Source organism: Labeo rohita, chromosome 8 (genome assembly GCF_022985175.1).
Source record: "Labeo rohita strain BAU-BD-2019 chromosome 8, IGBB_LRoh.1.0, whole genome shotgun sequence".
Lineage (NCBI taxonomy): Eukaryota > Metazoa > Chordata > Actinopteri > Cypriniformes > Cyprinidae > Labeo > Labeo rohita.
This window is the reverse complement of record NC_066876.1, coordinates 17,417,706-17,440,368: the sequence shown is the minus strand read 5'-3', so window position 1 is coordinate 17,440,368 and position 22,663 is coordinate 17,417,706. Positions and strand designations below refer to the sequence as shown.

At 35.3% G+C, this 22,663-nt stretch overlaps 1 protein-coding gene across 2 annotated transcripts; it reads left to right on the top strand.

The window, feature by feature from the left end:
- The first annotated feature begins 515 nt into the window (after nucleotides 1-515).
- On the top strand, nucleotides 516-22,538 carry slc13a3 (solute carrier family 13 member 3). Of its 2 annotated transcripts, none has more exons than XM_051117367.1 (13): nucleotides 516-961; nucleotides 2,720-2,985; nucleotides 3,317-3,480; nucleotides 3,837-3,903; nucleotides 4,221-4,427; nucleotides 11,422-11,547; nucleotides 11,774-11,866; nucleotides 11,964-12,068; nucleotides 15,481-15,578; nucleotides 19,440-19,552; nucleotides 19,720-19,881; nucleotides 21,665-21,802; nucleotides 21,885-22,538. In XM_051117367.1, the coding sequence occupies exons 1-13, from the start codon at nucleotides 854-856 to the stop codon at nucleotides 22,059-22,061; spliced, it is 1,824 nt and encodes a 607-aa protein (XP_050973324.1). In that variant the 5' UTR covers nucleotides 516-853; the 3' UTR covers nucleotides 22,062-22,538. The 2 variants fall into 2 exon arrangements, with proteins under 2 accessions (XP_050973324.1, XP_050973325.1); XM_051117368.1 differs by having other exon boundaries at nucleotides 520-961; nucleotides 4,221-4,400; nucleotides 21,885-22,537.
- Nucleotides 22,539-22,663: the final 125 nt, after the last annotated feature.

Below are 22,663 nucleotides of genomic sequence, written 5' to 3'. Positions count from 1 at the left end.
GTGTTACTTTGTTTGGTCTTTTTTGTATTTACACTGCTTATACAATATACAAATATCATTCACAGTTTAGGATTAGGTCACTTATGGTGAACTTTGATTCATCACGTGGCAGTTTTATAGCACCTGCATTGTAATTAGAGTTATTATCAGGGCCAAAACAGACTGATTAAGTAGGTTAGTATGTACTCATTTTATTAGTTGAATGAAATACAACCACTAAAATAGTGTTTGAAACGCTGTCAGCATCTATTTATCTCCTTTTAATGCATGGCAACCACAGTTGGCAAATATTTTACCTAAAAATGAGCAAACCAGAGTAAAATATCAAAGACCAATGTTTTGGGTATAATGACATGTCTAGAACCAAAAACAGTAGCCGAACTATAAAAAAAAAAAAAACTGTGGAAGACAAAGTGGAAACCAAAGTACAATTATCATAATTATTAGCCTACTATAATAACTCTGCACTACACCATACATCTCAAGAAACATGTTAAGTCAGTAGCATTACGCCGGACCTACTAACCGTTGAACTGTCGCACATTGCCAATATTATCGCTTTGCAAGCACTTCTTTAGTTAACAGAGTATTCTTTTTAATGCTTACTCTTTCTGTGTAGCCTGTGTGAAGTAGAACACTTTGCTCTTCATCTTTGCTGGCGCTGTAGACCGACTCACGTTTCAGTCTAAAGTCGAGGGGTCTTTAAGGGAGTTAACAAGTAAGCCAATAGTTAATCTTCTCCCGCTGTGCTAAAAAATAATAAAGCAAAAGTAATAAAGTTGGAGACCAAGCGCCAGAGCCACAGCCCGTCCCAGAGCAAAGACAAAGGGAAGGAAACAGGTTTTATGCCGCTATGGACCCTGCAAAGTTTTCCAGGAAGCTCTGGAGCGCACGCAAACAGCTCATCCTGATGCTCGCCCCGCTACTGCTGCTCCCGCTGCTCTTCGTCGTGCCACCAAAGGTAAAACGGTGTTAAAATCAGTCACCTGCTGCTTTGGCCTTTTGAACCCAGAGGATGGTTAAATATGCGTTAAAGCAGCTAATTGTGCCACCCAGTTGATTCAAATAATGTAAATGTATGCAGATATTGACCTATTTCAAAAACAGCATTAGCACGTGTAAAGATTCTTAAAGGGACAGTTCACACTAAACGTACAATTCTGTCATCATTTACGTATCTTCGTCATTCCAAACCTGTATGACTTCATTCTGTGGAGCAAAGAATAGGATATTTTAAAGATTCCTGGTAACCAAATAGCTTTGGTGCCTATTGACTTCCACTGCAAAAGAAAAAATACTGAGGTATTATTTAAAAAAGTCAGGGTGAGTAAATGATGGCAGAACTTTTTTTTTTTTTTTTTTTTTTTTTTTTTTTGAGTAAACTATCCCTTTAACTTTAACTTTACTGTTATATGTGACCCTGGATCACAAAACCAATCATAAGGGTCATTTTTTTCAAAATTGAGATTTATACATCATATGAAAGCTGAATAAATAAGCTTTCCGTTGATGTATGGTTTGTTAGGATAGGACAATATTTGGCCGAGATACAACTATTTAAAAATCAGGAATCTGAGGGTGCAAAAAAATCAAAATATTGAGAAAAATAGTGTTTTTAACAATGTATATGACTAATCAAAAATTAAGTTTTCATACATTTACAGTAGGAATTTTACAAAATATCTTCATGGAACATGATCTTTACTTAATTTCCTAATGATTTTTGCCATAAAAGAAAAAACAATAATTTTGACCCATACAATGTATTTTTGGTTATTGCTACAAATAAACCCCAGCGACTTAAGACTGGTTTTGTGGTCCGGGTTCACATATATTATATACAGAGACCCTCAGAACCATTTTAGACACAGGCACGCGTGTTCTAATGCCTAAATGGCTTTGCTTTTTGCAAAATGTGACTTTTTTTGTAAGAAAGACAGCACAGTGGCACCTTTGAAGCAGAGAATTATGTTTGTGAGGTTTTGAATGATAAACAGACACTGCATATCGTCTAAAATAAAGGCAAAACTTTCTGTTTGTCATAGTGTTTTGAATATGTTCATAGTTAATGTGATTATTAATGGGCTAGTTCATCCAAAAATGAAAATTCTGTCATTAATTACTCACTCTCATGTCGTTCCAAACCCGTAAGAGCTTCATTCATCTTTGAAAAACAAATTAAGATATTTTTGATGAAATCCGAGAGCCTGACCCTTCATCTTGGATTTAATCAAAAATACATTAATTTGTGTTCCAGAGATGAGGTTTGGAATAACGTGAGTAATTAATGACAGAATTTTCATTAAAAATATCTCCTATTTTTGGGTGAACTATCCCTTTAACACTGCACTCTCATACATCCACTAAGAATTAGTTAGTTTTCTGAGACATTAGTAGCAAAATGGCTCAGAAAAGTGAAATTAATTGTGAGAAAATGTCTGGCTTCATTTATTTGCACCTTCCAAAGGTGTCAGAAAGTGGATGTGATGTGTCGGTAAAACAATAGGAGACTTGTAAACATAAATAATTTAACTGGGTTTATCATATTTAATGCAATACCAAAATACTTTAGCTATCAGGCAGGATTATACTAAAATTTATTTTCTGCTCTGTAAGAACTTGCCTGCTTGCCTACAGAAAATGAATTTCCATTCAATCACAGACAGTAATCCTTATTAAATCTTCTGTGCATCCACACATCCATCTGTTTCTTTATCAGGAGGGCAAATGTTTGTATGTGGTGCTGCTGATGGCGGTGTACTGGTGTACCGAAGCGCTCCCGCTGGCAGTGACTGCCATGCTTCCCGTGTGCCTTTTCCCCACCATGGGAATCTTGCCTTCTAAGAAGGTCTGTCCGCAATACTTCCTTGAGACTAACTTCCTGTTCCTAAGTGGTTTAGTGATGGCGTCCGCTATAGAGGAGTGGGGTCTCCATCGCCGAATAGCCCTCAGGGTGCTGAAGATTGTCGGAGTGAAACCTGCCTGGTAAGAAAGATTCTGCGTTAAAATTAGGAGATATTTTAATCTCCAGTCTTAAGTTTTAGCAACTGTAGAATGTAAACACATTTACTCAAATATCATTTCTATTAGCTGCTTCAGCTTTCAACAAATAAATAGGAAAGTGCTTTTTGACTGGATGTGATTCAAATTTAAACTTCACCCCTGATTTAACACTGATTTTATTGTTCTCTGCTTTATGTTGTGCAATTCAGTGTGTACTGTGGAAATGGTCACATTTCATTGAACTAGTTATTGTGGGAATGGTTGCGTAATAGTTTATTAGGTTTGACTCTACTTGTCTTTCTTTCCTCTCCAGGCTGATTTTAGGCATGATGATCACTTCCTCTTTCCTGTCAATGTGGTTGAGTAATACAGCCACGACAGCCATGATGCTGCCCATTGCTAATGCCATACTGGAAAGCCTTTTTGGAAACCTAGAGACTCTAAAAGAGAACTGCAAGCACAGGAGTGATCCAGAGGGTGGGTGGGGAGAAATTCATAATGCGTGCATTGCAATGAAATGAAAGTCCTTATTTTAAAACATTTTTATTGAATGGAATCATTACATCAGCATGCTATCAATGATTTATGTGGTTTGAGAAAGTGTTTGTGTGTGAAATCAACCTGCACACATGGAAATATAATATACAACCTGAATGGAGAACTTTGAACTGAATTTTTCCAACATACCGCTTTTGGTGTCTGTCGAGAATCTTTAAATGTATAAAGAGATTAAGAATGCTTCTTTTTCTTTTTAAAAAATTTAGACAGAAGCTTGAAGTAAATTACATATTAGAGAGGTATTTGTAATTAAAAAAGCAAACATTTCACTGCAGGTGATTCTCAGGTGAAGATGCATGTGCTTCCTTGTGAAAAGCAGATGCTGACCACAGAAAACAACAGGTAAATGAGAAGAATTCATCTGTGACTTTCTTTAAACATGCAAACAAGCAAAGATCAAACACAATGAGCTTTAACATTTGATATGAATTTAGCATTAAAAGTCAAACATCATCTATAACTTGCAGTAACAAATGTAGTGTAATAATATTATTGATAGATCAGGACTCCATTGTTGGATTTTAAGTTTAGCATAGCTCTATTTTCTGTGCCAAATGCCATGTGGACAACTTTATGAACGATCTTATGCACTTATTAGAATGAATACAATGAATTCTGAATTATTATTAAGAGATTCCATCCCCTCTGTAATCTCACAGACCGGACTGGACAGATAGATCAGAGCGAAAGACTCTGGATAAGGTCAGAAGAGAGGCTGAATACCAGATGAAGGTGTGGAAAGGATTTCTGATCTGTATACCTTATGCTGCAAGCATCGGAGGAACTGCAACCCTCACCGGCACCGCCCCTAATCTGATCCTGGTGGGTCAGCTCAAGAGGTATACCGTTTTTCCATGGCTGCCATGGTAAATTACCATAGTAATACTTTTGCATTCATTCTTTTATTCAACTACATTCATTTACCAGAAGCTTTTATCTAAAGTAGCTTACTTCTGAGAAATACAATGTAAGTGACTTATCTTAAGGAGGCAATAACATGAATACAAAGTTTCAAATTGCTCTGAAGAGTACCAGACATGTAAGTAAGGCACAGTGAAAGAACTGTAAATGATAACAAGACAACTACTTTAAGCGCTTATGGAAGATATATGGATATTTTGTGAAGACAGAAACACAGTCAATGATGATGTGTTTAATGGATATACCGTTGTCCACATATGCTTAGCTCTAAAATATTTAATTGGCAAGACTGATGTCTATTATATTATTTAAGGGAGACCTATTATGCACCTTTTTACAATATGTAATATAAGTAAGTCTCATGTGTCCCTAGAATGTGACTGAATTTTCAGCTAAAAATACCCCACAGATCATTTATGTAATTTTAAAAATGCTGTTTTCGTGCATGTCTCTTTAAATGCAAATGAGCTGCTGCTCCCCGCCCCCTTTTCCAGAATAGGGCTGTGCCTTTACAGCTCGTAGCTCAGATACTCTGCTAAAAATCCTCTGTTTGGCTTTGATTGTCATGTCTATTGAGCTGAAATCATGCATTTTAAGCCATATTAGTTTAAATTTTTGATATGCGTTTTTCTGAGCGCACACATTCGAGGCACACGCACAGAAAGCGGCTGTCACACAGCATGTGAGTACTAAACTAAGTTCTCTTTCATGTCTTATTGTGCTTAAACTGTCAAATACACATATGTTTATGTTAAAAACACACAGGAGTTACACAAAGTCAGTTATGTCTTTGAAGCTAAATGGAAAGTGGAAATGTGGGGAGGTAATATTATAACAAGATCCCCTTTCTGCATCACGGGGGGTGTGAAATCTGAGCAGCTCTGTACTGAATTGTTCTTTTTCTTGTTTTCTGGATTGGTAGATGCACCAGGGACCTGCTTATAGCACCTAAAGGAGAAGTCCACTTCCAAAACAAAGATTCACATGTAATGTATTCGCCCCCCTCTTGTCATTCAAGATGTTCATGTCTTTCTTTCTTCAATCGTAAAGAAATGATGTTTTTTGAGGAAAACATTTCTGGGTTTTTCTTCATATAATGGACTGGTACGGTGGCCCGATTTTGAACTTCCAACTTTCAAAATGCGGCTTCAAACGATCCCAAATGCGGTTGTAAACGATCCCAGCTGAGGAAGAAGGGTCTTATCTAGCGAAACAATCGGTTATATTCATTAAAAGAATACAATTTAAATACTTTTTAATCTCAAATGCTCAACTCTGTGTATTTTGGCTCAAGACAGTTAGGGTATGTCTGAAGCCGCATTTAAACTGCATTTTGGAAGTTCAAAATCGGGGCAGCATATGCTGAATGCTGAAATATGCTGAAATATTTTTCTAAAAAAACATAATTTCTTTACAACTGAAGAAAGAAAGATATGAACATCTTGGATGACAAGGGGGTGAGTTCATTATATGTGAATCTTTGTTTTGGAAGTGGACTTCTCCTTTAAACATGGAAAAAGTCTGATTTTCATGATATTTTACCTTTATAAAAAAAATCCTGTTCAATAATCATGCATGAAAGGAAAGGTCATGAAAATTCATGTCTTTTAAAAGTATTAGACAGAGCACAATTGTACAGACATCATTAGTATTATATCATGTCAGTATCAATGCTGGATGACAATATGGTGCTGTCATCTGCAGTCAAGATGAAAGTTTGTATTCAGAACAGGCTGCAATTAAAACTAATGCACTCCTAATACGCGCATTAGCTTTAATTAAATGCTAACATGAATAACATTTTATGTCTCATTAACAATGGATGAATTTCATTTGTCTTCGTGCTACTGAAAGGTGTAATACAAAGGTCTATTCATTGCTCATTTTTACTCTAGTGTGTGTATTCTTGTAGTCTACATTTATATAAGAGCCTTAACATGTGACAAACAAACCTACGCTTAGGTGAAAACAGTGTTGAATAGTCATCTGGCACCTCAGATGAGTGTGCTTGTGACATGTACTGCTCTGTGTCAACTAATGCATGCTAACAAGAATTTTGAATGGCACAGGCTTTTAAAAAAGCTGTTCAATAATTAGGTCACCAACAAGCCAAAATAGAACATAATTTGATTTCCACTCAGGACTGCCACAGAGTTTGAGATGCCCCAAATCCCAGCTAGATTTAAATGGTTTCCCAGGGAAAATGAATGTTTTACATTTCTAGAATAAACCTTTTAGTAGTTCCTAAACCTTTAAGGGGTCATCGGATGCTAAGTTCACTTTTACATGTTGTTTGAACATTAATGTGTGTTGGCAGTGTATGTACAAATCTACCCTATAATGATAAAAATTCATGCAGTGGTTTTTAATTAATCTGTAAAAATAATATTACCTTTTTCAAATCGAGCCATTCTCAGATGCCGACAGATGTCACTCCCACAATAGTTGATTGACATGAGCGTCTTACCTAAGATCAGCTGTAACAGTCCAACCTCCATGGTTTGATGCCTGAGCAGGGATGTAAGTTAGACAAGAATTGAGCGATTGAGCTGAGCTCATTTGCATTTAAAGGGGCCTCAACCAGAATAGGATGATTTTTGCAGAGCTGATTTTGGCAAGGTAAAAAGGGTGTTGTTTTACACTACCATTGAGAATTTTTAACCAAAGTATATTATAGACTTTTCATTAAGACCCTAAAGATTCATATCAACTTGTGGAAAATGGGCATCTGATGACCCCTTTAAATGTTTGCACACTTTTTGTGATGTAATGCCGCTTTGACTGTTTGGTAAAAGCCTGCTGTGGAGCTCACCTATAAATAGCTCCCACAAAAGGGGCATTTGCGATCACCCCTTTAAAAGCTAAAATGACAAATGTGACATCCTATGGTCTTGTGGACTTAAAGGATTAGTTCACTCATGAATTAAAATTTCCTGATAATTTACCCACCCCCATGTCATCCAAGATGTTCATGTCTTTCTTTCTTCAGTCGAAAAGAAATTAAGGGAGAAGTTCACTTCCAGAACAAAAATTTAGGGATAATTTACTCACCCCCTTGTCATCCAAGATGTTCATGTCTTTCTTTCTTCAGTTGTAAAGAAATTATGTTTTTTTAAAGAAAACATTTCATGATTGCGCTCCATAAAGTGGACTTCGATGGTTCCCACTGAGTTTGAACTTCCAAAATGCAGCTTCAAAGAGCTCTAAATGATCCCAGCCGAGGAAGAAGGGTCTTATCAAACGAAACGATCGGTTATTTTCTAAAAAAATTGTATATATTTTAACCTCTAATGCTCGTCTTGTCTAGCTCTATGTAAACTCAGTGTATTCCGGTTCAAGAGAGTTAAGGTAGGTCAAAAAACTCCCATCTCATTTTCTTCTCCAACTTCAAAATCATCCTAAAAATGATATTTTTAATAACTGCTCATTTTATCGTGTAGAGCCCTTTGAAGCTGCATTGAAACTGCAATTTGGACCGTCAACCTACTGATCCCCATTGAAGTTCACTAAATGGAGAAAAATCCAGGAATGTTTTCCTCAAAAACCTTAATTTCTTTTCGACTGAAGAAAGAAAGACATGAACATTTTGGATGACAACGGCATGCAGCAGCCATTGTAAATTTGCAAGACCGCAAGTGCGCATGAAGTGTACGATTTGGGACAGAGCCCTAGCTGGATCAAGAAATCTAAGACCACAAGTAAAAGTGCTTATATTTAGCAATTTTCTAATTTGATACAAAATGCTGCCATGGACTTCAAAAGTTCATGCAACACTTAATGATCCATGCTACCTATTATGATTTTCAAATGGTCCAAAGAACATCAAATGGTCCAAAGAACATCTTGTGTGCTTTAGTCTGACTTTTTGTACAAACGAGTTCACGTGGTCAGTGTAGCAAGCTTGATTCATAACTTTAGAAATAGTACTACAGCATCTTCTTGTTATTCCTCAACATGCCTTAACTTTCCTTTTAAAATAATTTTGTTTATTCAAATAGGTTTGAAGAAGTAAAATCCAGATTTTGGCCCCCCTTTTATCTACATAAAATGTAGCTAACTGTTCAACTGTGCTGCCGTTGGGAAAAAAGATTGAGCACATATGGGTCTGAAAGTGTAGCACCTGCTGTGTAAAAAGACCGGAGAGCACATTTAGTGGATGTAGTTTATTGCAGCTGTTGAGCTTGTTTGTTCATGACCTGCATGTAAATGATGCATTGTAAGCCCCAAATGTGAGTTTTAAATCAGATTATACAAAAAGAGAAAGAGATAAAGACAGAAGCATTTAACCACATATATGTATCTTGTTTTAACTGATTAGCTGAATGAGCCAACACAATCTCATGGCAACTGATAACTATTTTAAGTTTTGGCGAATTGGTGACTAATTCATATGAATCTTATTTATATGTTTTCATACAATCTGCTTATGCCCCTGTGATGTTATGTTTAGGGGTGGGGTTAAACAAACTCTGAAGACCCCAGACTGAACTGACTGTCCTTAAGTTTGACTTACACATGTAATTCATAAAAGTCATAAAGTGAGAGGTCAAAGGTATGGTTTTTCGAAATCAAAACAATGCAGTGTTGTGGTTCAGCCTTTAACATTTCAGAGGTTGATTCTCTGTGAAAAAGCCCAAAGGTGAGCTGTACATCTCAAATGGAAATTTACTGAGAGACTGATGCAGTGTACTTTAAAGTTTCTTGCATACTTCAGATGCAATTACATGAAGCTTTGGGAATGTAATATGAATGTGTCTCCACCATCAGTTAGGGAAACATTTCCCCCAGTAACTCATTCAGATACATGCTCCAATGATTTACCATAATTCATCGCTGATGTTTAATCGGCTGAGAACATCTTGTCTCATAATGACTAGACGAAAAAGGAGAGACAAAAGCAGAGCTGAAATTACACAAGTACGTTTTTTACATTTTGCTTTGGCCTATAATTAAAAAATGTATTAGAATGAATTTTTTTAAACCTAATTTTAAATAATAATAAGGTTCTAATAGATACAAAACAGCTGACACACGAAAGATTGCTCCTCAGTTTCTGCATGGGAGGAAATGACTGTGAATATCTAATTAAAACTTTCATGGTCTCTGCACAGCCTTATCTTATAGTTAAAGGATAAAAGGGAAGCAAAATTATTTAGATACATATATTAAGGTCTGCTTAAAGTTAACAATAATGCATTATTAGGGGTTCAAGCGCCTAGCGCTGAAACCTTATTGTAATTGTTAAAATGGTCGAAGATAAGCGATTTCCACGTAAAACTGATTGTGCAGACCAAACCGTAAGTTGTAAAGACCTTAAACTCAGAGTGGTGATAGTACTCAGCCAGGCTTGATGGGTGCTACTGCAATCGAAAGTATGAATTCAAATGTCTTATTTCATTGGAATCCTTGGACAAAACACAAGCCTCAGATTCAATTTTGCTTTTTTTTTTTTTTTTGCAAAACTTTTGTCAAACCAGAACCAATCCATTGCAGAAAGATCTTCTGGAGAGTGAATATCAATTATTATCAAAAAAGCTGAACTTTCAACTTTCCGTGGCAAAGCATTCAAAGGAGGCAAGGACACGCTTAGTATAATGCGTATAACTCCTGAACAGAATGAGATTTTTGCGCCAAACTCTGCACACTTATTTAAGAGCTCAAGCTGAGGTCACAGACATTGGCCACTCGGTGCCGCTATAAAAGGGGAAAAAAACTTAAAAATGGCTATAATTAGGCAACCATTTGTCATATCAACATGAAAATTGCTGTGCACGGTCTTGGTCCAAAGTGCCACAAGTATCTATGGGGACATTTGCGTATCTCAAAAACATGGCCGCCACTGGCCGATGAATTTTGAGCACCTATTAGACAAGGTTAACAGAGGCCGATCGGAACAAAACTCGGTGAGCCTGTTTGACTCACAGCCCCAAAGTAGAGGTGGGCAGTTCGATCCTAATATTGATAGTATCGATACCAACATTGGTATTGGTATTGGATACTAGCATGATGAGATCGATACTTTAGGTACATTTTGTATCCTCTACACTTAATACATTGCTTAATATATTTAACAAAGTGTACATGTCTGTGTGTGCATATGCCACTCTTTTCACGTCTCCCCTGCTGCTCCCCTTTGCAGTTTTGTTGTCATGCCATCACGTGACTCAGCGGCTCCAAGCGCAAGTGGAAACAGTAGAAATCTGCTACTGTGGCAACAACTTATCCACCTTATTTTTCGCATTTTCTGAGGGCGTAAATGATTGTTCATTGCACGGTTTTCCGCACATACATGCAATATTCATATCGTATACTAAACCTCCTCGTTCCGAACAACTTTGCCTCTAGAACCACTGCAGTCAATTGAATTATTTTTTAAATGATTGAGAAGATGTGAATAACCTACTTTTGTGAACTAGTCCTAGATGTTTCGCTCAGTTTGGAAAAAAACACAGCAGTGCAATTCTTTGGACTCTCTAGGTCAATAATTATCAAAAACATATTGAAATTTACGCTTTGTGAAGCTACAACGGGGTCCTTAAAAAAAGGGGCCTGTCCTAATATACCCAAAAGCCTATAAATCCTAAACAAAAACTCAAAACTTCACAAAACCCTCTGAGCACATGCGACAGGTGATTCTAAACAAGCATGCAAAGTTATGCAGTGTTATAAAAACATCATATTTCCATGATAAATCACCTGAATTTGACCAAAAGGCTTGATTTAGGTGGCTACAGGCTTGCTGTATGTAATGTCTTTTTCCTTATGTGCTTAAATGTCTAAAGCGCTTGAACCCCGGTAATCGCTGCTTGCAGCTATATTTAGTCATTGTTTTTTCAGTAAATATTTCTGAAGGTTACATTGATTTTTTTAAAACTATTTTCATTGGTGGAGCAAAAACAGAAAAACTAATTGCACAGTGTTGCGTGTTTGTGTCTGCAGCTACTTCCCTGAATGTGACCTCATAAACTTTGGCTCGTGGTTTGTCTTCGCCTTCCCGCTCATGCTTCTCTTCCTCATTCTGGGCTGGATCTGGATTGCTTTCCTTTACGGTGGACTCAATACACGGTATTGGATACACGGCAGTCTAAATGCATCTGCAAAAAATGACATGTACTACATCAGGGGTTTTCAATCTTTTATATGCCTCAGACCCACATGGATTTCTTTTTTATATTTACTAATGCACTTATGTAATCATGTTTATTTACTCTTTTACAACGTGTTTCTTAAACCCCAGTTCGAAACTCCTTGTACAATATTATATATTAAATGTGTGTCTGTTTTTACCTAGGCTTTGCATTAGCAAACATGATGAACGGGAAGCTGCAGAAGCAAAAGCAAGAGCTGTTATTGATGAAGACTACAAGAAACTGGGCCCAATAAAGTAAGTCGAGAGCATTTTAAAATATCAAAAACACTGTTTCTTTTTGTAGTGCTTTCTGACATAAATTTAGTTAAAATATTTTCTTCTCTGCTTCTAGATTTGCAGAAGGATCTATCGCTTTCTTCTTCATTATATTTGCCATCCTTCTTTTCACGCGAGATCCAAAGTTTGTGACAGGATGGTCGGTTTTCTTCACCAAAGGGTAAGAAACATGACAGGCAGGTATTGAAAAATGATGGCGGTATTTTAAGTGTCACATTTTCACATGAAGATTCATTTCAGATGAATACAGTATCAAACCTGTCATATATTGACTGTAGGTGAGCATTTTGTTAAAGTCCAATCTTTATGTTCAGGTTTTTACTTTTACTTTTTACTTTTCAGTTTATAGGATGTTGAGGCTATGATTGACCTTTAACAATACAGTTTAACTCTAAAAAAATGTGCAATTCCGTAAATAAACAACTAAAAACAAACAACTTCATAAAAAATATTTTAACGTTATTCAGCTAACTAATAATCAGTATAATTAGCCTTCTATTACAACAATGAAGTGTTTCAATGCTGGTTGTCATAACTTTTCAGGCCAACACAGTGGTGCTATATTTATACCTTTATGTAAAGGTCAAATGCATTTCATAAGTGCTGTGAAAACAGGATTTTTTTCATCACAATGAAAAATGTATGCAACTAGGAGTTACTTTAATTAGTTTTGGGAAAATTAAAAAAAAAAAAAAAATTAAATACTGCTGTTTTATGTTAATGTCAACCATTTAACTTACAACTAATTAAAGTAAAAAAAAAAAAAAATTATATATATATATATATATACACTATGTTTAAGTTTAAGCAGGTTTAAGTTTTAAGCAGGAAGAAAATTAGTCTGTACTTGTAATTAGTGTATCCAGAAATAAAGGCTTCCTTCTCTCCTTTGTTTTTTGTTTCTGGTCCATCACACTAATACATATAGTCAGAGAGGTTCAAAAATATGGACTAGTTGATCTGCTCCCTCCACAGAGCTGACCTTTCTCTATCTGCAGGATCTCAGTTCACCTGGAGTCACCTAAGATAACAAGACAAGCCCACAGCTTAAAGACAAATAGAAATAGAGGGAGAACAGAATAATGTGTGGATTGGTTGGGTGCAAAGGGTGATTCAACATTTGTAGATGAGAGGAACATGACTGAAAGCACGCTGTTTCTGAATACAAGATAATGAATTGGTTAGCAGGGTTTTGGCAGTTACATTGATTCAGTGGTTCATATTAATGTGCTGAGATGTGAAATTAGGATTGCTGCCTGCATTAATGTCTTGTATGCACAATTGTTTTGACATTTCCATTCACATAACATATCTTATTTCCAGCTGTATATTATTTAAGGGCAAAGTATTTCTTTCTATTTTATGTACTTGCAACTATAAGTAAGACATTTGATCATACATTTGTAAAAGGAAGACTGCATGTTTTCTGTAATGTCTTTGACAAGGTCTGATCTGATCAGTTCCATTATGCTATCACAAGTTAACTGACAATTATTTCAATTGGTAAAGTCATTAAAAGCTTCTGATAACAAGTCAACCAAAAAACAACCAAATAACATGGCTGTGTCCAAAATTACATGCAGCCCTTAAAATAAATGTAATATAACTGTATGTAATCCAGTTGTACTACACTCGTCTTGTTACCAGCGCCATTCACAAATCCTCTCACATGGCCTCATGGGATAGTAAAGTGTCCATTAAATGCACACCTCAGAATCTTAAAGTAGCCCAGCAGGCACTGGACGTCAGTATAATGTCAGGTTGACGTCAGACTCCGTCAATTCGGTTGAGAAAGAAAACCAAGTTGACGCCAGTGTTTGACGTCAATTCGACGTTGACTTAACATTGGATTTTGGTTACACAACCTAAAAACAACAAAATATCAACATCAGCTGATGTTGGTAGCCGCCCCACTGCTTTGCGATTGGCGAACAGCTTAGAAGATGTTTCAGTACTGGCACAGCCTGTACTATCCAAGATTGCCAATACATGATATTATTGTGCTAATTTATTGAATTATTTTTACATATTTTAGTTTCATTGCCCGAAACCAGCTCCAGCATAAGGCTAAAAGCAGCCTAACATTATCAAAGAACATCATCACTGATTAGCCTAGCCTATTCTAGTGCAAGTTTATGCATTTTAAAAAAAACACTTGTGTTATAAGTAAAGCTATCCACACTGTAAGATAAATAAATCCCTTACCACACACTGCACACGTCTGCAGCACGTTACGGCTCCGACGCGACCACTGGAGTAGATCGCGGCCTCTGCATGTGCTTCAACCCCTATACTGCACATGTCTGTGGCGCGTTGCGGCTCTGACGAGGCCACTCTAGTCAATGCTTGTGTTTACACCCGCCGCGTTGTGGGTCGTTGAAGTGGCTCTCCTGCTGCATTGCTAAAGTTAGGCTAATTCCCCACCTCGTCCCTACCCACCCCCAAACCATTCGAATTTCCGTAGCCGGGATTTATTTTAATGATATTCTAATGGGGCGCATTGTGACATCATTACATACGGAAAACAAATGCTATAGTCCAAAGGAGCCGTTCGTTGTAGTTCTTAAAAAGGGATTTTTTAAAAACGAAATATCTCTTTTGGAGTTTTGTAACTTTGTAGATCTTTTTTATGCCCAAACATACACACCACACACTGACTAAAATTCAAAAAGTGAAAAGCATAAAAGGACCCCTTTAAAAAAAAAAAAGTGTTTGTGCTGCCTTATTTATAAATTTTAAGTTTACTCAACGTTTTCATGTAATACAACTTAACATTTCATGTTGACTAAACTTTTACATTTTAAGGCAGCACAAACACTTACTTTTAAGTTGAAACATTTTTTTGTTTTACAATGGAGTCATAGTATTTAATGAACACTGACATAGCATACAGTTTTTTTGACCTACTATATACACTGAAATATTAACAAACCCAGTGACTGTGTTGTTTTGACCCAGCGGTTGGGTTAAATGTTTTATTTAACTCAACTATTGCTTAAAATTACTGTATTTCTTGCCTAAAATGAACCCAATATTAGTTGAAAATGAACATTTATTAATAAATAAATGCTTATTAATAAATGTTCACCTTTTGATTAGTGCTGATACCTCTAGTAGTTATGTGTCTGATTTTTAATCTACAACCTATTTTGGGTTCATTTTATGCCAGCCATATAGTGATTTTTAAAAAAAGTTAAACATTTAACCCAACCGCTAGGTCAAAACAAGCAAATTACTGTTTGCCCATATTTCACCCAGTGCTTGTTTGCATTTAACCCAGCATTATATAGAGTGTACAGTAATATGCATATTCAGATACAGCCAATAGAAAGGTTTATACAGTAAGTATTCATCCTAATAGCATTAGTGGTCTTGGACTCAATACTTACGAATTCTCAGCTCAACATTTTAAAACAGCAGAACAGCTTTTCTATCTACCATCTGAAGGTCACATTGACTAACTTCACTTTACCCCAGTGTTTCTAACAGGAGCTTGAATAATCAACACTGAAGGTAACAATATCAAAACTAACAGCTTCTCCCTACGTGTTTTTGTGTTTGTCTCTTTTCAGCTACGTTTCTGATGCAGTAACTGGGGTCATCATCATCTCCATCCTCTTTTTCTTTCCATCCCAGCGTCCATCTCTCCTCTGGTGGTTCGATTCAAGAGGTCAGTGGGTGGTTTATTGATTTTTATGTTTGTGGTCTTACAAATGCTGAGAGCTATGGAATTATACATTTTAAATTGAAGAATCTTAACAATTGGTATTATTAATTTTATATAATAAATCAGGACCCTAAGATGTAATAGGCTTATATTAGGCTTGAATTTGGTAAATTGGGACACTGTTTTGTATTGTGATTTTTTTGGCAGGACAAATGTCACTGCATTCCGTTACCACAGTAACTTTCCAGTAGCTCAGTTTATACTGGCAGTCAAAGAGGTTTCTAGAGCATGTGTGAGTGTGGTTAATGTTGAATAAGATGAGGAATGTTAATGATTCAGATTAGCGTGTCTAAGAGAGATCCAGCAGAGAACTGTGTGCAGAGAGATTATAATAATCGCAAACAAATCTCTCCACCTATCACTATGTTCCTTTTACACTGCGTACATTTTCTTATTTAAATTTGGAAAATCTGTTTGCTGCTTTTTTATAATCTACTTTGCAAAAAGATCTCTTTGATTAAAAATATTTAGTGACTGGTGATTCCATTAAGAACATCAGTGGACATTTTCCTTTGCAAAAAAAAGTGCTTTATAGTGGAAAATGTTCAGATTGTTAAAGTGTTTTTCACACTAAGAAGAAAAAAGTGTTTTTTAAGAATTGTTCACTGAAAGGTTATCTGGGGAACCCATGGTAGTTCTTTTAATTTCATAATTCAGTTTGATTCTGATTCACAATCTTGTACATGATTCACAGGTGCAGTACATGCCAAATTTTTTTCAAGGAAAAAAAATCTCTCAACTAACGCTGTAAAATATACATGAGAGTCAGTTGGTACAGTACTATAATGTTGAAGGTTAAATTAACTAATTTGTATACAAATGCTTAATTTACACTTTGTCAGGCGTCATGTGCGGGAAGGAGGAGTAGGGACGAGGAAGTCATGAACACGCACTTTATTAATATAATCCAAACAAGGGAACAGGAACGAACAGGAACAGGAGGGAAACCACATCCTAACTCAACGAAAACTAACATTAAGAACTGACACGGAACGAGGAACTGAATCAAACTTATATAACCAGGCTAATGAGACAAGGACAGGTGAAAGTGATTAAACAATGACATCATAACAGGAAACGGAACAGGAAAGACCAAATAAGGACACATGAGGGAAAAACCAACAAAACAGTCCACAGGGGTGTGACACACTTAGGTTTTTATAATAATTAAAAGTTACAGTTACATAATTATATATCAATAAGATATCAATAACAGTTTGTTTTTTTGAAATATAAACATGTAAATTGTGGCTGTCACAAAAATGGATTTATTCAAACATAAATGAATCAGTAAAGAATGCGAAAAAATAATATAATATAATGAATGTGTTATATGGTGTATGTATTTAGCAAAATTCTCCTCTCTGGAGATCATTTTTCTAGCTGACTAACAAGTTTATGATCACCGAATATGTTTCCCTGAGGTAAATGTGAAGTTACGTGACATTGTTTCCAAGCTGTTATATTGATGTTTTTCTTTGGTTGAAACACTGATTGGGCGATTACATGAGACAGGATACAGATTTCTGTAAGCTGTTCTCTTTAATATAGCTTCAGATTTTTATTCATGTTTATTTCATGCTGAAACTGGTATTAAACCGGAGGAGACCATTAGTTGCCCCTGCTGTTTCTCTTGAACCGAACTGTCACTCCACATTAAACAGCGTCAAAACGGCATTTATTGTCTGAATATTGTAATAAAAGGACATAATTTGAAATCTGAGACTTTGTTTCATATCAGAAGTAACAAAGCACAAAGCTTATTACGATTTGTGACCCTGGACCACAAAAGCGCTCATAAGTAGCACGGGTATATTTGTAGCAATAGCCAACAATACATTGTCGGGTCAAAATGATAGATTTTTCTTTTATGCCAAAATTCATTAGGATAAGTAAAGATGACGTTCCATGAAGATGTTTGTAAATTTCCTACCGTAAATATATCAAAACTTGCATTGATAAGAATTTCATTTGGACAACTTTAAAAGTGATTTTCTCAATATTTTTATTTTTTTGCACCCTGCAGTTTCCAGATTTTCAAATTGTTGTGTCTTGGCCAAATATTGTTCTATTATAACAAACCATACGTCAATGTATGTAAATCATACCATCAATGTAAAGCTTATTTAAAGATGATGTACACTGCCCTCCAAAAGTTTGGAAACACCCCTGGCAAAGTGTGGTTTTGGACGATATCAGCATAAATCCTTATCATTTGTTGGTGCAAATACATTAGTAAAAATACATTAATACATTAGTAACTTGACATTATCATTGAAGACCAGCAATAATAATTTCATTTTGATTACACATATACATGTCAAAGTCAGACATGCCCCTTTGTCAGCTGTGATGCCTGGCTACTGGTTTAAACTTGGCCCAGGTTTTTAAAAGACTTTTGGGTCAGCACACCTTAACAGCTTCAACAATTGATTGCCAATTAAGTTTAGAATACGATGAATTTAGGGCCAGATTATGCAGAGCTGTAATAGCTGCTAATGCTGGATATTTTGATGAATCGAAAATTTTACTTTTTCTGTGTATAAACTGTTTATGTACTAAAATATGTTTTCGTAGTTTGTGTTGTCCCTTATCAGTGCAAAATTATTACAAATTTAAAAGGATTCATGCCAATATTGTCCAAAACCCCACTTCTCTAGGGCGTTTCCAAACTTTTGGAGGGCAGTGTATAAATCTAAATTACAAAAAATTGACCATTATGACTGGTTTTATGTTCCATTTATTGGAATGGGAGGTGCACTAAAATATTCCGTTCATTAACTGCACACACACTAGACTAATCGATTCTTGGCATGTAAGAATTTACATTGTTTCATAAAAATTTGAATCAATTAAAAGCACAATTTGCCCAGCTCTATCTTCTATGATTTTGCTCTGAAACCCCCTTTGGGAACCTTTACTTTTAAGAGTGCAGTGTGTGTGCTTGAATAAATTACATTTTACAATTACAAATTTGTATTTCTGAGATTTCTTCTTCGTGGTTGTTTTAGTGTTGTATTTGTTGGCTCAGTGCATTTACGTTTGGCAAATATAGATTTTTCAAATGTTGATTCATCATAGTAATAATAATCCTGAAGTGAATATTGATTGATAAAACCATTTGGTTTCTTAGTGTTACTTTGTAAATACTTTCTTATTATTTGATATTTGTAACAGTGCACATCAAGTTATTAATTCTAGACCACATATAAAACATGAATTTTGTGAAAATAGATTTTTTGTGTGTTAAGGGTGTCTAATTGGTACTTATAATAAATCGCTCTGTTTCTCATAGGCGTATTTTATGTTAAAAGTTGTGAAAAGTGGCAGCATCAGACATTCTGGAGTCCACATTTACCATTTTTTAGTAGCAATCAAATCAAGTAAAAATCCACATTTCATCTCCTGTCAGATGCATTTTGTCCTCTACCAGTTCCAAATCAATTTTCCTTCCTTGTGCAGTTCAAAAGATGTAATCAAATTCAGATGTCAAATACACAGTATTTCCTGTTTTCTGCAACAACATGAATGTAGAGTGGGCTGTAGAATGGAACTGCTTTAAACTCTGTGTGGTGTTAAATACATTTATGAATATTTAATTATTTATACAGGACCACTCAGATTAATGCTTAATCAATATGGGTCTTTCAACATTTTTTTTTAAATAAACAATCCTTGACCCCTTCCAAATTGAATATCTGTTTACATTTTACTAATAAATCTTTCTTTCACATGTTTTGCAATTGAGATGGTCAGTCAGCATGAGGTCATAACTCATTTTCCTTTCTATCTTTATCTCTCCAGCCTCAAATGCACCATATGTGCCCCTGTTGTCATGGAGAAAAGCTCAAGAGTGCGTGCCATGGAATATTATTTTGCTGCTGGGTGGTGGATTTGCAATGGCCAAAGGCTGTGAGGTGCCTCATTATCTGCTTTTCACTTTTTGGAATCAAATTGTAATTAATACCTAAAAGGTTCTAATTTAGTCAATCTGTTGCCAATTCATTGGAAGGAAATGCTGAAGTGTGTGAACCTTATGGCCTATGAAACTTTGTTTTTTTTTTTGTTTTTTTTTTGGCAATAGGAGTCAGGGTTAGCAGTATGGATAGGAAATCACTTGCAGCCTCTAGCTCAAGTCCCTCCTGCTGTCGCAGTCATCCTCATCACAGCCTTCATCGCCTGCTTTACTGAATTTGCCAGTAACACAGCGACCATCATTATTTTCCTCCCTGTGATTGCTGAACTGGTATGGGCAAATGCACCGCATTATATTTATATATATATATATGTATATATATATACACACACTCACACAGACAAGCTATGTTTCCATCACCCTGTTTTTATGCACATTTTGAAGTGATTGATACGCCAGATTTTGAATATTTTCCCTTAATTCGCAAAAAAGTTTTAATGCTCACTTGAGGTGGTTTTTGACTTAGATTTAATGCAAATAATCTGAGATGTCAATGCATTTGCCACATAAATTCCTCCATGCACATAAAAAACGCAATGTTACTTTGTGCTATGGGACGGCATAACCAGTGGAAAGATATTGTTGTACAGCATAATTTCATTCTGAAAAAGTATTTCTATATAATCGCTTCCCAAAACTGTCTTACAAGACTGTTTCGTCATCATCGTGTTTCGTCTGCTCACTCAGAGGCGCAAGTAATTTATTAAATATGAAAACTATTATATTCAGTGGCTTCTCCAACTTTTCTTAGTGATATTTAGTGCCAGTTTATCTTTGGATGGAAACGGTGCTTATTTGCAGATGTTTTATAAGATATTCCAATTTTGCGCATAAGTTAAATTTGCTAAGTAGAAACTTTGGATGGAAACCCAGCTACAGTATACTGTACAAGCATAATAAGTCTCTTAAGCTCACCAGGGCTGAATTAATTTGATACAGTAATGATAAGTGTTATTAGTATTTAAAATATTATTACATTTAAAATAGGTGCTTTCTATTTTAATATATTATAAAATGCTATTTATTCCTGTGATGGCAAAGCTGAATTTTCAGCAGTCATTACTCCAGACGTTAATGTCACGTGATCCTTCAGAAATCATTCCAAAATGCTGATTTAAGGCTCAAGAAATATTTCTTTTTATTATCGTATGAGATTTTTGTAGTAACTGTTATACTTTTTTTTGTTTTTGTTTTTTAGGATTTTTTGATGAATAGAAGGTTAGAAATGTCTATACTGTCGCTTTTGATCAATTTAATGCATCCTTACTAAATAAGAGTAGTAATTTAAGAAAAACTTATTTTAAAGACTTTTTAATTGTAGAATTATATATATATATATATAATTATATATATAGATTCAAGATACAAGAGCTAGAAAGGGTAGAAAGGGAACAAACATAACTTACAAGGACAATACAAAATACGTAAGAAAAATGTAGAATATACAGTAAAGTGTAATAAAAATATAAATAATAGCATAAATTAGAAAAACAAAGGACAATAAAAAGCTCTTCACAGTATAAACATGTAGAGCAAGTAAATATATATGTATATATATATATATATATATTAATCTTCACTACTCTCTTAAAAATAAAGGTGCTTTAAAAGGTTCTTCCCAGCGATGCCATAGAAGAACCATTTTTGGTTCCACAAAGAACCATTCAGTCAAAGGTTCTTTAAAGAACCATCTCTTTCTTACCTTTTTATAATCTGAAGAACCTTCATTCGCCACAAAGAACCTTCAGGTTCTTCAGATGTTAAAGGTTCTTTATGGAACCATTTAGACCAAAAAGGTTCTTCTATGACATCGTGAAGCACCTTAATTTTTAAGAGTGTAAGAAATAACCATCAGGCACAAAAATGGCAAAAAATTGCTTAAAAAGCTTCCATCATCATTTATTTAAAGATGGCACTTAATTTTTATCTAATGTAATTCTATGAATACATTTTAAAGTAGATATGATTTTGTTTTCATAGTTTATAAAATGGAAACCTCTTCATATGTAGCATTACACTGTGACATTGTATCCACCAAATACTTTATTTTTAGGCTATCCGTGTGAAAGTCAACCCACTGTACTTCATGATCCCAGCGACAATCGGTTGCTCTTACGCTTTCATGCTTCCTGTATCCACACCTCCCAACTCAATCGCCTTCGCCTCCGGACACCTGATGGTCAAAGATATGGTGAGAAAACAACAAAAACATTACATCAGAGCACACAGATGTTGTTTTCAGTCACAAAATAAAATGTGTGTAATGTTCACAGGTGAAAACAGGGTTTGTGATGAACATCCTGGGAATTCTTTGTGTGTCTCTGGCCATGAACACATGGGGTATTCATATGTTCAATCTACACATATACCCTGATTGGGCAAGACCTTTAAATGATTCTTCAGCAACCGTGGCTACACATACTATAGCAGCTATGAATATGACCGGCTAGAGAGGTGAATACGTCGGACACACATTCAGTCCAGGTTCTGTATATACTGTAGATACATGACTAAACAGAAATGGAAAAGTTGCTTAACTGAGGGATTCCCTTTGTGGATGGATCAACACTATCATGACCTCACTTCCTGCTCTGCACTGCCCTCTTGTGCCTTCATGCCACTTCACCAATTTGGGGCAGGAAATTTAAAAATGTTTTAAAAACATATGTTTATATATATATAGATTTAAACTGGTAGAAATCATGTTAAATTCAAGATGTTAAAATCTTTTATGCAAATCTCAACATTTTTAATAAAGTATCCTCTGTATCTGTTTATTTTTAGATTGTACATTTGTTGTATTAATGTCATTTGTACAGTATAATATTGTAAATTTGTTGTATTTACGTAATGTATGCAGTAATTGCTAATTATGTAACATTTCTGTTCCATTGTTGTGATCTTGTGTTCATTATCCATAAGTCCTAATTAAAAGACTGATTGAACAAAGTTATGTAGAGTTATTTGTAAACATCTAAACGGACCCAGTGACAGATTTATGCATATTAACCCTTTAACCGTCACTCCTTATCTTGAACATAGACATGAAAAT

Coding starts and splice junctions, on each gene's coding strand:
- slc13a3 (XM_051117367.1), top strand. CDS start 854: ATGGACCCTGCAAAGTTTTCCAGGAAGCTCTGGAGCGCACGCAAACAG. Junction 11,548..11,773: donor TACGGTGGACTCAATACACG/GTATTGGATACA, acceptor GTTTTTACCTAG/GCTTTGCATTAGCAAACATG. Junction 12,069..15,480: donor TCGGTTTTCTTCACCAAAGG/GTAAGAAACATG, acceptor GTCTCTTTTCAG/CTACGTTTCTGATGCAGTAA.